The following is a 12,329-nucleotide window of genomic DNA, read 5'->3' on the forward strand; positions in this document are numbered from 1 at the left end:
CGACGTTCTCTAGTGGTCTCCCCACATTCACGCTCCCCACTCTATCTACGGCTAGTTTTTCAGTGTCCACAGCAACGTTCCCTCCATTTCCACCGACAACCACAGGAACCTTTCCCCCTTTTCCCCCGACCACAACTGGGACAGAATTCACCGGTGCCAGCGGTCAGTCCACCGATCAGACCGCCTGCAACCCATCAGAGTCATGCGTGAACATGAACCACTTCACCGCTGCTCTGCCCGTCGGGGTGAGGCGAGAATTCGTTGTCCATTTCCCCGACAGAGACGTCAAAGTGCTGGAGTACAATGACGGGACTGTGGTGCCTATTCCTTGCGGTATGCTTAGAGGGTCATTCCGGTGGGATGTGTCCATTGATGTGTGGGCATCAGTGGGCGAGAAAAATCGTACCGGCAATTTCGGTCATGAACCTTCAGTCGCACCGAGAAAAGATTGTCGAGTTGTGTGAGGTGTGATGTGATGTATTCTGTAACTCAGCAAGCCGCCACTCTCGCAGCGACAACAAAACTTCAGCTGGGAAAACTGGCCGACGAATACCAAAAAAGGTTAGGCCTCGCGTCAATGCTGACGGCAGATTCGCACAGTTCAAATCTCGCAAGACCACTCCCACTGAAATTGACCTTGAGAGAAGGTATTCTGCCCTCGAAAAGTCTGGCACGAGTCGAATCGATCAGCTGCACTAGACGTCCCGCGTGACATCGACGATGAACCTTCGATGACATGTTACTTGACTCTGCATGCGTACCCACTTGACTGCTCTATAATTGGAGGCTTCGTGCACCTTTAGGTAACGGATAGCGAAGCCAGACATCGTCCTCGAGCTAACCGCAAAGTTGAACGTTACTGGCGGCCGAGGCAGCGGCCACAGAGTGTCGCTGGTCTCCACGTTGACTACCACCCGAATGGCGTAGATTGTCTGCGGAGTCATACGTTTAACTCGCCACTCGACGGCATGTCGACCGAGGTCCAGCCGCGTTGACCCGGTCGTGGAGGTTATTGGTTCAGACGCCTGGATGGTTTCAGGCGGGACAGGGACGAGCACCACTGCGTCATGAAGTGAGACTCGTACACAGATACGCAATTCGGCCTCCAGTGAGCCTTTCCGAAAATCGCCTTTGTACTGCACGTCCATAGTGAACGGCAGCACCATATTACGATGTATGGTGTATTGCATCAGGGTGAACTTGCCATCAGGCGGCGTGAATACCACTGACTGTTCGCTGTCCAACCTCTCCAATTTCACGCATTGGTGGTAGGTGGCGTTCAGTTGCTCGGGTTGCTCGTCGCCAGGCGCCTTGAGCCGATCGCTGATACCCATTCGACACTCCGGCATGCCGGAGAGCCTGCAGCTGGCCTCCGCTCGCCCCCGCACCTCAGATTGCAGCAGCTCTCCGTTAGCGCTGATGGTCGCCGAAACCAGCTCAACCAAGTCCACATACAACCGATTCTGACTGTAGGTGAGGCCAGGTCGGCGCCACGACACCATCCCCGTGATCTGGACTGAGAGGCCTTCCGCTAGACCAGGAGTCTGCCAGACGCTGTCCTTTCTGAAGGCCAGGCTTTTCCGCAGGGCCTCCACGCCGATGAGTTGCACATGACCGTGGTCGAATGCGGCATCCAGAACCTCGATAACCAACGGGCCGTTCTGTATTATCCCGGCAGGTGTCAGAGCAGGCGTGTCAAGAACCGCTGTCAGACACTCCACCAGGCCGTGCAGTCCACTAATCACACACGATACATTGGGGTTCCTTCTCACCAGTCCCGCAATTAACACGCCTGTTTGAACGCAAACCACGTGCAGCTCGCGATCCACCGTGTCCTTATGAACTGGTGGGGCAGCATCATCTTTGCGAGAGTGAGCGAGCTGTGTGCAGAGAGACTCTCCCTCACTCGTCTGGCGAGTGCTGCCAAAAACCCTCGGCCAAAATGCTCGCGAAACAGACGGTATGCTAGTAGTTGACCGCTTGGTGAAACCTCGTTGTCAGCCAGCACACAACCTCACTATTATTATGGCAGATAGCATAAATATGTTGATTCCAAAAGACCAAAGACTTAGGCAGCTACTCTCTTGAAGTGCATCTCAATTCTCCTCAGCTCGGCTTGCGACAACTTAACGTTGACGTTGACGCAGTTCCGCACAAGGAACGACACCACGGCCTCGTGATTGACCTTGTAATCCTTCTTAACAAGATCAATCTCCTTCTTGATCTGCTCCTCTATTAGGGCTTCCTCGTCGGCCTCATTGCCATACTTCTCCGAGAATTCCTTCTGAAAGCGTTTTTCTTCCTTCTTACGGTAGTACTCGATCTCCTCCTGCGCTGCATCCTGAGCCTCTTTCAGCTTCTTCACACGGTTATCCCGTGCCCTCTTAACGATTCGCTCCGCATCCTCCTCCGCCTCCAGAAGACGTTGGATCAGCTGATTGCTCTTGGACATCGCGCACGTAATAAATGTAATAAAACCATCTTGAGGTGTCTCTGGGGCCCACATCGGTAATATTTCGGTTCTTGGTGCGAGGAACCGAGATCGAACAATGCCACATTCGACTACTCCAAAGATGTCAGACACAGATCAGCATAAACTTCTTCATTTCCCTCACGTCGCACACCTTACCTAAAAAAAATACACCATCAGCAACTTAGAATTCGAATCCTCTAGCGACGCAAATATAGCAAAATCCAGCGATGGAACCACCAGATCCGAAGCGCTTTAGGGGTCCCTCCCTTAAGAGTGGCCAACTCATCATCTTCGACTGGGACGATACATTGCTAGCCACCACAGCCCTACGTCGAGAAAACTTTGTTCCACGACAGCCGCAAACTCCACCGAGGCCTCCGCAGGATATCACTCCGGAAATGAAGACGGCACTTGAGACTCTCGGCGAAGAGGTCGTGCTGACATTGAATCTATCGAGGGACTTGGGTACCGTAATGATCATCACGAACGGCAGCCAAGACTGGGTGGACGTCTCCTGCCGGTCATTCCTTCCTGCCTGCTATGAGGACGTTCGAAGCATCCCCAAGATCAGCGCGAAGAAAAGAGGAAGTGAGTCCTTGGACAACTCCACACAGAACACTTCTCAAATGACCCCCTGCAATGGAAACGGGTAACGTTCCTTCAGGAGACGTTAACATATTTTGCTGACAGTGAGCTGGGAGACTCCTCTTCCCTTTCGATTCTGTCTGTCGGCGACTCAAACCACGAACGGATATCAACCTTCGAACTTGCGCCCTTGTTCCCCAATCACCAGTTAAAGTCTATACACATGCTACGGGTACCTACGATCGAGGATCTCATACTGCAACACAGGCTGCTTCGGCGACTACTACCCAAAGCGATAAAATACTGCGACGAACGTACATTTCGTTTGGACTTGATGATGGATACTGGTGACCACACTCAAAGGGCTCTCTTGTTCCATTAGGCCTAGAGCAGCTTCACCAGGCTCCGCACCTCCTCAACGGGCTCTCTTGTTCCATTAGGCCTAGAGCAGCTTCACCAGGCTCCGCACCTCCTCAAAGTCCTTCGCGAGATTCCGCACTGCAGCGTCATCCCATATGTCTTCGATCCTTGGAGACAGGATGGTGGCCACCCGACGAATCCTGCGCAGTAGCTCGGATTCTCTGTCTATATCCTTCACGGACGGCACTGCTATGCTCTTTACAAGCGACCACAACGACCGCTCACACGACATCTGTCTAACAGCGCCTGTCTGCCGTTTTAACAGAGCCGATTGAGTTGCAGGGCCGTAACGACACCACAAATTGAATTCTCTCGGTCCGAGGATCAACTCTTCAAGTCGGAACCCAATGCTGGTCAGCCACCTTCGTCTCGTATCGACCACTGGGTCCCAGACTTCGCAAGCGTCGGAGCGGACCTGGAACAGGCGGCCTGGGTTCGTGATGGAATCGTATAGGAAAGTAATGCTGTGAACGGGATCGCAGGGACTTGCATCCAGTGTGTCGAGGGCGCATCTGCTCCAACGATGGAAGCCTATTCCCACAACGACTCCCTCATACTCCGGTAAATTACTAGCCAGCCATTGCGAGAACTCTGTTTCTGTCCACTCGAACTCATGGTCTTTGGCCCTGAATTCGCCCCCCAACTGAAAAATTGGGTTGAACATCACGTGTGGCGTGCTGACGTAGAGGTGGGTTGGCCCTAGGGTGGTTATCTGCTTCGCGAGTCTGCTGAGAGACGTTGGCTTCAGATGCTCAATTCTGTTTCGCCAACCCCCCCAGACCCACACTTCCTGAAGAATAAGAGCACCGCAGTGGAATCTGTCCACAAGTTCTTGTGGTGGTGCTTCCAGAATGTCCCCGTGATAAAGCTTCACTTCCAGGCGGTTCTGGCGCAGCTGTGCTGGACTTGACCATGAGCAATGGCTCACGCACAGAGCGCCTCTAGATGTCCCATACGACCTCTGCAATACGGCGGCGACCACGTCAACCCCAACCTGGCTGTTGATGGATCTCACCACTCACGATCAGTCCTAGGCCCTCTACTCTACCCAAGTGAGCCAACAGTTGCCCGTTCCCGCAGCCGTATTCCATCGCAGTTTCGACGCCAGACGCGTCCGTGAAAGCTGTGGCCAACGAACATCTGAGGAGGTGAAGCGGCACGGGCCCATATATCATCCAAAAAATGCCGGAGATGTTCTGGCAGTCATCTCTCAGAAGTTATAAAAAAACGCAGTACTGACAGGGACGAGTAGAACTTCTCGAACAACCCGACGTTATCCACGAGGAGGACCAGCGAGGGCGCATCTGCCATGTCGAGCTGAATTGCCTGGTGCTGGAGGGATTTTCGCAGCGCCACAATCTCGTAGCCTCGACGAATTGAGGACACGTTTCTCAAATTGTACAGCGTGCTCGTCTTGGTAGTCTGGTTCTGTATTTCAAAGGACTGATTCGATACACCCGTAGCTCTCACTTCCAGGCAGCGATCTAACAAGAAGATTGCAGGCTGCACAACCTTGCCCTCACCATCCGAGACTTGAAGTTCGATACCATAACGTGCCTCTTGTACGAAAGATTTTACTAGTTTCTTTATCCGTTCCTTTTCGGCAGAGCGTTCCACGAGAACGGTGCTTCCTGTTTGGTGTGTCTGAGTCGGATCGGGATTCATTGCCCACCAGCGCGTCAGTAGTTAATTCATTCTCTGTGGATGTGTCCTGAGCACAGCAACAGCACCTAAACATTGCCTTCAATGAGAACGTCCCGAATTAGAATTGCCGTACAACCGAAACCGGCAATTAGTAAGAGAGAGAACACAGACCAGAACTTCGCAGCGCCAACTGTGTCCATGTCGTAGACAGGTTCCCCAACGTTCATGCCGAAAATTCCACTGACATAGCTTGACATGCCGGCAGTCAACAACACGAGTCCTGCAATGAGGTCGATTAAAGCCAGGGCCTCCCTTCCTTTGGCGCGACTGCGGACGGTAGTCGTCACAATACGGTCGAGGTTGTTCAGCATTTCTCGAACTCTCTTCGAAAACCCATCCAGAAGCGAATCGAAAAAGGTGAGGAACTCGTCCAATCGGGTGCCTGTCCGATTTGGGTCGGAGACAATCGAGGACACAAGTGCTGCAATCGCCTCTCGCAGCTCATCACTGATCTGGGGGCGAGGATCTTGGACCAGTAAACGCCGAAAGGCAGCTTCCAGAAGATTGTAGTTTCGTAGTTTGCAATGCGACCAGAGGATTTCGTCGAATGCTTGGCGCATGTAAGCTAGTCGAGCTTCAAACCGTTTCACACAGTTTTCGTAGATTTGCAACCGCTGCGATTTCTCGGTATCAAACAGAGACCGATTACGGTACAGCGTCAGCTCTTCTACAAATTCAGCCTCGAGCTGTTCAAGCTCAAAGAGAATATCCTGAAAACCCTTCTCAAGCAGAATCTCTAAACAGCACGCCTCAAATCCTGTTATAGAAAACTGACAACCACGTATTAACCGCAGTAAGTCGTACTCCCACGACCGGTCATCGGAACCAGAGTTAAGAGCGTCGAAAAACTGGTGAAGGCAGCTGAATTTATGCGACAGCGTCGTCAACTCGACCACGAAACTGTCTATCTCCTGTATGGGTTCCTTGATCAAAAGAAGAAGTCGGTCCACCAGTACGATTGCTCTGACGGGGGGCAGGCACACGACGATCCCTTGCTTCCTTGCGAAGACGTGAGGTACCGGGTCAACGTCCAGAAGCAGTGCTCTAAGGTCAGCCAGGCTAGCGTCCCCTGCGTCGTTAGCCACTAGCACCTCCTCCAGCGTCACGGACCTCTGACTAAGAAACGAGGCGTACACCACGTCGAGCACACCTTTGGCGGTGAGCATCTGGCTGTGTCGCGTGCCTGCCTGAATGCACCACGCCTCGTGCCACTGCCGTGCAAACCTCCCCTGTAACTCACGACTTCATTTGTCCAATTCACAACGGGCAACTGCAAAGGAGCAGGTTGGTAAGTTGACCACGACTGACTCAGCAACGCAGGTGTTGACTCATCGTCCGGGGAGAAGACATCAGCAAGAAGTTTGCGCTGCGATTGACGCACACTTTGGGAAACGTCAGGCACCAGTTTATTCGTGGATTACAGTAGAGGAAGAATGAGTGGACCAGTGGACATCGCTGTACATCTGAACCGTGCAACACTTTATTGGATTTGCACACACAAACCATCAGACTACTTGAAGAATTCAGACAAGTTGCTGGGCAAGGCTTCGATCTGGGTATTGTAGTGGTTTTCGATCTCCTTCAGATACTCCATCTCGTCACGCGTGACCAGGTTGATAGCAACTCCCTTACGTCCGAAACGACCGGATCTACCGATTCGGTGGATGTAGTTCTCCATAGAGGGAGGCAGATCGTAGTTGATGACGAGCGAAACGCGCTGGACATCGATTCCTCGTGCAAGGAGATCAGTTGCAATCAGCACTCTGGAGGCGCCGTTACGGAAATCCTGCATAACTTTCTCACGCTCAGGTTGCGTGAGGTCGCCATGGATCTTAGACACAGTATGGTCGTCCTGAGTCAGCTCCTCAGCGAGGTGGTGAGCCTTTCTACGAGAGTTCACGTAGATGATGGAGGCCGCAATTGTGATGTTCTCGTAAAGATCAGACAGCGTCGAGAACTTGTTAGACTCCTCGTCAACGTCGATGTAGAACTGCCTAATACCTTCGAGAGTTAACTCATCCTTCTTTACCAGAATACGCTTGGGGTTGTTCATGAACTTCTCAGCCAGCTCAAGGATATCACTCGGCATAGTAGCCGAAAACAGGCAGACCTGTGCATCATGAGGCAAGTAGCGGAAGATGTCATTGATCTGGTCCTTGAAACCACGTGAGAGCATCTCATCGGCCTCGTCGAGCACGAAGATCTTCAGGTACGTCAGTTTCAAAGCCTGGCGGGTCTCGAGCATATCGAAGACGCGTCCGGGGGTACCAACGACCATATGCACACCGTTGCTCAGCTGCTTCATGTCCTCACGGGTATCGGTTCCCCCGACACAGGCGTGACAGATGACACTAAGGTAGTCTCCAAGAGCAATAACAACCTTCTGAATCTGCTGAGCAAGTTCACGGGTGGGGGCCAGAATCAAAGCTTGGCACATCTGCAGATTGTAGTCGATCATCTCGAGACACGCAATGACGAAGGTAGCCGTCTTTCCAGTTCCAGACTGCGCTTGACCAACCATGTCATGTTTGTCGAGCATGGGCTTGATACCTCTCTGTTGGATAACCGACGGCTTCACGAAGCCGTGGGTGAAGATACCACGGAGAAGAGGCTCCTTCAGGTTGAGATCCTCGAACTTCTCAATCACCTCCTCATAGTCCTTGGTATCAGCGTACTCGTTGGGTTGTGACATACTATAATCAAATTCACCTTTTTCGCGCTGGTGATTCATGGGTGTGGGGCAGTAAACACATTGACCCATCACAGACGTTAGTTAGGACAGAGACCCCAAGGAGACATAGTCACAAATTCTTCCGAGGCTGAAGGGTGGATAGCGACCACACTATCGAAATCGGCCTTGGTGGCGCCCATTTTGATAGCGACGCCGAAACCTTGCAGCATTTCGTCGGCTCCTTCTCCAATTACATGCAACCCTACGATCTTCTCCGCCGGTTTAACGCATACGAGCTTCATATGGGTTCTGGGCTTCTCGCTGGGCGGTTGATCAAAGGCGCTGTAGTACAGGTTTACGCTCGTGGACGTGTAAACCACGACGTCCTCGCCATATTTATCTCGCGCCTCTCGCTCGGTGAGGCCAATAGTACCAAGGGTTGGGTGGCTGAAAACCACTGTAGGTACATTGGAATAGTCAGCCTTTGCGTTAGGGATGCCTCCGAACAGGCGGTCCGCTAAGCGTCGGCCAGCAGCAATGGCCATGGGAGTCAGTTGCACCTCTCCGCAGACGTCACCGAGAGCGAAAACTCCAGGCACGCTTGTGGACTGGAAGTCGTCCACTTCGATGTGACCGGACGCCTTCAGTGCCATGGCGCCCAGGTTCATGTTCTTGATGAGCGCGTGTCTGCCCGTGGCCACCAAAACGCAATCAAAACCGGAAAGAGCCTCGCCGCTGTTGAGGTTCACCGTCACAGTATCTCCTACGCGCTCAAAGGATTTTATGGTGTTATTGGGCTGCATATGTATCCCGCTCCGCCTTAGTGAAGCATCCAGGTTGGATTTCAGCATATCGTCGAAACCCCGAAGAGCAGTGTCTCCTCTGACTATTAGGTGCGTCTCGGTGCCTAGAGACTGTAGCACACCTGCAAGCTCCACAGCAATGTAGCCAGCGCCAATGACAGCAGCCTTCTTCGGCTGCTTCTCCAGCGCGAAGAAGCCGTCTGAATTGATGGTCAACTCTTCTCCCTCGACTCCCAGCTTGTTTGGCGCCGAGCCAGAGGCAATCAGGACGTGGTCAGCAGTTATGATGTTCTCCCCAACTTTCACCTTTACGGGTCCTCCGCGGAGGTGGCTGTCCACCAGCGAAGCAAACTCGTTGAAGATGGTAACCTTGCTACCCTCAAGGTTGCTCGTGTAAATGCCGTTCAGACGCTTGATAGTGAAATCTCTTCGTGTCTTCATATGTTCCCAGGAAAACTTGGGCTCCACCTTCTCGAAGCCATAGTGGTGTGAATCTTCGATGAACTCTCGAACTTGAGAGCACCACCACATCATCTTCTTCGGGACGCACCCAACATTAACACACGTTCCTCCCCACCGGGAGCACTCAGCCACGGCCACCTTGGCTCCATACGTGGCCGCCCTTCTCGCACTGGCAATGCCACCAGAGCCCCCTCCAATAACAAAGAAATCGAAGTGCTGAGTCATTTCAAATTGGAATTTAAACGCTTCAAGAAATAGGTATTCATGTCAGTCTTCCGCGCGTGTCTACCCATTGATATACGACACCCACTGGACCACCCTGACCTGGTCGTGACAGCCAACACTTATAGGTGTCCCCTCTGTCCTCCGACGTTCATCATGTGAGGCATAAGCGGTATGTCAATTAGGCGGTGGCAGCGGTTATCGGCTCATTACGAGGCGGTTCACTTTAGTACTAGGCAACACGTGGAAGGGTTCACTGCGTTCGTCTGCTGCCGTATGTGCGCCGACGTTGGTGAATGCGTGCGTCGCGTGACAGGTTCGAGCGACATCACGCCGAGCGTAGTGCTAGACTACTGCAAGCAGCTAGGAGGGGATGACCCACTGGCGTTGGCGCACTTCACAGTCTTGCTGCGCGAGAATACAATGGAGATCCCTCCGCGGCCTCTCACCCCCAAAGTAGAACGTCGGCGAAAGAAAGGTGTACGTTGTTGGGCTCCCGACACTCCATCGCCCACTTACTTACGACATAGCCTGCTCTCTCCAGCCACACAGACTATCACTCCACATGTACACTGTCCTCACTGCTCTCGGGTGTTTGTTCGGTGGCCGGACCTCATCTCACACGCCACTACTGCACACGCTGACTGCGCTGGCTCAGTCGACTGGGATTTCGAGGCCGATGATACGGTGCCTCTAGCTGCGGCGCCTGCCTCACCCAACAGACGAGTTCGTTTCCAGGAAACGGTTAGACGGCGAACCTACGACCTACGTCTTTCTCGAGCGGAAAAATGGGGCACGTGTGTAGGGCCGTCCTACGGAAGACCAACGTGCCCTCGACTAAACCCCAATGAGTGCGATTTTGTTTAGAACTCACTGCCTACCATATGCTTCACCGACTTGAACTCACTGAAGCGGTCGCAGTTCACTGGTGGCGGTGCGTCCTCGTGGACCCAGGTGCAGTCCGCTGGAACGTATACAGCGGAACCTCCCAGAGCGATGACTGGCAGCACGTCCGATTTCATAGAATTGCCCACCATCAATACCTTCCTCGGGTCCACTCGCAGCTTGCGGAAGAGCGCTTGGTAATTAGACTCCTTCTTGTCAGTCATGACCTCCACGTGTTCGAAGTACCTCGCCAGGCCAGAGGCGGCGACCTTGCGTTCTTGGTCGAGGTTACAGCCCTTTGTAGCGAGCACCAGCCTGCACCCTTCTAACTGCAGCTGTTTTAAACTCTCCTCTACACCTTCGTATACCTCCACAGGGCTCTTCAGAATGGACTCGAGCCCCTCGAGGATCTTCAAAATCACAAAGGTCGGCACAACGTCGGGCATAATCTTGGTGACGGCCTCCATCATCGAGAGCGTCATCCCGTTGCCGCCGAAGCCGTATGTCGACAAGTTGGCCACGTTGAGTGACAGGAAGAGCTTTGCAGCCTCTTCTCGACTCGTAAACTCACTCATCAGATCGAGGAAATTCCTCTCTGCCGTCCTGTAGAAGGTTTCGTTCACCCATAGCGTGTCGTCTGCATCAAAGCAAATGACATCGAAGCTTGAAAGACGTCTCATGGTTGGCAGTTATTTGCTCATAATCACTATGAAGTCGCGCACCCCCAGAATCGGGCAGCACGCGCAAAAACTCCTGTGAAGCGTTCGAACGGCGCCTCCGGAGTGGCGACTGGCTTCACAGTCGCACTCCAGTACGTATCCAGAGGGAAAGCCTCGAAATGTAGATTCTTTCGATTGGTCAAGATCTCGCACTGGGTGTCTTGTTGAGGCATGTAATTCCGGACATTACATTGGGTTATTAGGTCTGTATCGCTTAGTTCTGGCGAATCGTACTCCACTTGGGTGATTGCAGCCTGGTAGCCATTGGCGATCAGCTGCGTAATCTGCTCGGCCTTTTGTGTGCAGGCCTCATAGTTGACCTCGCTCCCTGTGATATTGCTCTTGTGCTTCAGGACCCTAATGAGTTGGTTTTGCAGCTCGTCGCTCCGAGGAAGATCCTGCAGGTACAGATATGGCAGAGAGCCCTGGTTCTCCTTTGCGATCACTGTGTGGTGGGGTCCCCGTTCACTCACAAGTCGGTTGATTTGTGTCGGCGGTACCTGTGTGTGCGGACATTCTGGGTGCCTGGTTTCGTAGGCTGCTGCACACTGGTGTTTAGGAAATGTAGAGTTCTGTCTGCTCCTTGTGGTGATGTGTAGTGCCGATTTCTCCATTTTCTCCGATGTCTGTACGAACCTGGGATCCTTTGTCAAAGAAGTTCCCCGTCCCTAAGGGTCACGAACACGTACTTGACGAGACTTACGAGGCTGCTGTGTCTGGGGAGGCTTTGGAGGTTCAGGAAAGTTTCCTTAAAAATCGAGACCGGGAGACTGGAAGGAGAGCAGTCCAGGCCAAACGCCTACGTGAGACTGCCGTTCGCGCCAAGAAGCACATCGACAAGAACAAGCTGATCCGACTAGAAGATATCCTTAAGGACGCACAACGCCGAAAGAAATTCACAGACGTCAGGCGGCACAGAGAGAGGCAACTTCGCGTCCAGGGGGCTCGCCCCTTCCCCGAATCTGAATTCGGTTCGCGTGCACTTATCGTAGTGCGGAACCGGCGTAAGCACGCCCCGGCCGCCGTGCGGGCCACGCTCTACCGCCTGGGAATCCACGCCTCCAACCAGTTCACGATCGTGCCCAACACGCCGGAAAGTCGCGCGTTGTTGCACCCCATCAGCAATTTTTTGTGGTACGGCTACCTGCGCCCCCAGAATTTTCGCGCGCTCTTCTCAAAGGTTGCAACTCTGATAGACACCAACAAGTTTGAACCAAACCAAGACAAGACGGGACTCAAAAGAGATATGTGTGATGCCATCGAGGACAACGTCGAGCTAGAGAACCGTCTTGGAAGTTTCGGCATTCTATGTCTGGACGATCTTGTAGAGGAGTTGTGGAGCAACGGACCTGCTTTCGATTCCATTAAACGTCAGTTGGGAATCA

The 12,329-nt window shown here is 53.0% G+C and overlaps 11 protein-coding genes across 16 annotated transcripts; 2 read left to right on the forward strand and 9 right to left on the reverse strand.

Annotated features, from left to right (window-relative positions):
- Nucleotides 1–695: 695 nt before the first annotated feature.
- KVP17_000787 (uncharacterized protein) lies at nt 696–2,039 on the reverse strand (the record flags this gene model as incomplete). 2 transcript variants are annotated; one of them, XM_068515602.1, is made up of 3 exons in its annotated part: nt 696–1,880; nt 1,907–1,990; nt 2,019–2,039. In XM_068515602.1, 3 exons carry the CDS (start codon nt 2,037–2,039, stop codon nt 696–698), a joined length of 1,290 nt encoding a protein of 429 aa, XP_068377648.1. The 2 variants fall into 2 exon arrangements, with proteins under 2 accessions (XP_068377648.1, XP_068377649.1); XM_068515603.1 differs by lacking the exons at nt 1,907–1,990; nt 2,019–2,039 and having other exon boundaries at nt 696–1,502.
- Nucleotides 2,040–2,068: 29 nt separating this feature from the next.
- On the reverse strand, nt 2,069–2,452 carry KVP17_000788 (uncharacterized protein; the record flags this gene model as incomplete). The annotated part of the gene is made up of 1 exon (XM_068515604.1): nt 2,069–2,452. One exon carries the CDS (start codon nt 2,450–2,452, stop codon nt 2,069–2,071), a length of 384 nt encoding a protein of 127 aa, XP_068377650.1.
- A 248-nt stretch (nt 2,453–2,700) lies between these two features.
- On the forward strand, nt 2,701–3,440 carry KVP17_000774 (uncharacterized protein; the record flags this gene model as incomplete). 2 transcript variants are annotated; one of them, XM_068515584.1, is made up of 2 exons in its annotated part: nt 2,701–3,061; nt 3,088–3,440. In XM_068515584.1, 2 exons carry the CDS (start codon nt 2,701–2,703, stop codon nt 3,438–3,440), a joined length of 714 nt encoding a protein of 237 aa, XP_068377630.1. The 2 variants fall into 2 exon arrangements, with proteins under 2 accessions (XP_068377630.1, XP_068377629.1); XM_068515583.1 differs by having other exon boundaries at nt 2,701–3,126.
- Nucleotides 3,441–3,500: 60 nt separating this feature from the next.
- On the reverse strand, nt 3,501–4,653 carry KVP17_000775 (uncharacterized protein; the record flags this gene model as incomplete). 2 transcript variants are annotated; one of them, XM_068515586.1, is made up of 3 exons in its annotated part: nt 3,501–4,236; nt 4,264–4,472; nt 4,501–4,653. In XM_068515586.1, 3 exons carry the CDS (start codon nt 4,651–4,653, stop codon nt 3,501–3,503), a joined length of 1,098 nt encoding a protein of 365 aa, XP_068377632.1. The 2 variants fall into 2 exon arrangements, with proteins under 2 accessions (XP_068377632.1, XP_068377631.1); XM_068515585.1 differs by lacking the exons at nt 4,264–4,472; nt 4,501–4,653 and having other exon boundaries at nt 3,501–4,142.
- Nucleotides 4,654–4,681: 28 nt separating this feature from the next.
- Nucleotides 4,682–5,143, reverse strand: KVP17_000771 (uncharacterized protein; the record flags this gene model as incomplete). The annotated part of the gene is made up of 1 exon (XM_068515577.1): nt 4,682–5,143. One exon carries the CDS (start codon nt 5,141–5,143, stop codon nt 4,682–4,684), a length of 462 nt encoding a protein of 153 aa, XP_068377623.1.
- Nucleotides 5,144–5,208: 65 nt separating this feature from the next.
- On the reverse strand, nt 5,209–6,348 carry KVP17_000784 (uncharacterized protein; the record flags this gene model as incomplete). The annotated part of the gene is made up of 1 exon (XM_068515599.1): nt 5,209–6,348. One exon carries the CDS (start codon nt 6,346–6,348, stop codon nt 5,209–5,211), a length of 1,140 nt encoding a protein of 379 aa, XP_068377645.1.
- A 344-nt stretch (nt 6,349–6,692) lies between these two features.
- KVP17_000789 (uncharacterized protein) lies at nt 6,693–7,874 on the reverse strand (the record flags this gene model as incomplete). Its single annotated transcript, XM_068515605.1, has 1 exon — nt 6,693–7,874. The coding sequence occupies one exon, from the start codon at nt 7,872–7,874 to the stop codon at nt 6,693–6,695; it is 1,182 nt and encodes a 393-aa protein (XP_068377651.1).
- A 77-nt stretch (nt 7,875–7,951) lies between these two features.
- Nucleotides 7,952–9,343, reverse strand: KVP17_000779 (uncharacterized protein; the record flags this gene model as incomplete). Its single annotated transcript, XM_068515591.1, has 1 exon — nt 7,952–9,343. The coding sequence occupies one exon, from the start codon at nt 9,341–9,343 to the stop codon at nt 7,952–7,954; it is 1,392 nt and encodes a 463-aa protein (XP_068377637.1).
- An 860-nt stretch (nt 9,344–10,203) lies between these two features.
- Nucleotides 10,204–10,905, reverse strand: KVP17_000791 (uncharacterized protein; the record flags this gene model as incomplete). The annotated part of the gene is made up of 1 exon (XM_068515608.1): nt 10,204–10,905. The coding sequence occupies one exon, from the start codon at nt 10,903–10,905 to the stop codon at nt 10,204–10,206; it is 702 nt and encodes a 233-aa protein (XP_068377654.1).
- Nucleotides 10,906–10,931: 26 nt separating this feature from the next.
- On the reverse strand, nt 10,932–11,558 carry KVP17_000790 (uncharacterized protein; the record flags this gene model as incomplete). Of its 2 annotated transcripts, XM_068515607.1 has the most annotated exons (2): nt 10,932–11,389; nt 11,418–11,460. In XM_068515607.1, the coding sequence occupies 2 exons, from the start codon at nt 11,458–11,460 to the stop codon at nt 10,932–10,934; spliced, it is 501 nt and encodes a 166-aa protein (XP_068377653.1). The 2 variants fall into 2 exon arrangements, with proteins under 2 accessions (XP_068377653.1, XP_068377652.1); XM_068515606.1 differs by having other exon boundaries at nt 10,932–11,558.
- Nucleotides 11,559–11,566: 8 nt separating this feature from the next.
- KVP17_000780 (uncharacterized protein) lies at nt 11,567–12,318 on the forward strand (the record flags this gene model as incomplete). Of its 2 annotated transcripts, none has more annotated exons than XM_068515592.1 (1): nt 11,567–12,318. In XM_068515592.1, a coding segment is annotated over one exon (752 nt), but the record flags the coding sequence as incomplete, so codon positions are not given. The 2 variants fall into 2 exon arrangements, with proteins under 2 accessions (XP_068377638.1, XP_068377639.1); XM_068515593.1 differs by having other exon boundaries at nt 11,567–12,314.
- Between the last annotated feature and the right edge of the window lie 11 nt (nt 12,319–12,329).

Source organism: the organism of the source record quoted next (genome assembly GCF_019968985.1).
Source record: "MAG: Porospora cf. gigantea B chromosome Unknown PgB_NODE_180_length_30621_cov_128.741, whole genome shotgun sequence".
Taxonomy (NCBI): Eukaryota; Apicomplexa; class Conoidasida; order Eugregarinorida; family Porosporidae; genus Porospora; species Porospora cf. gigantea B.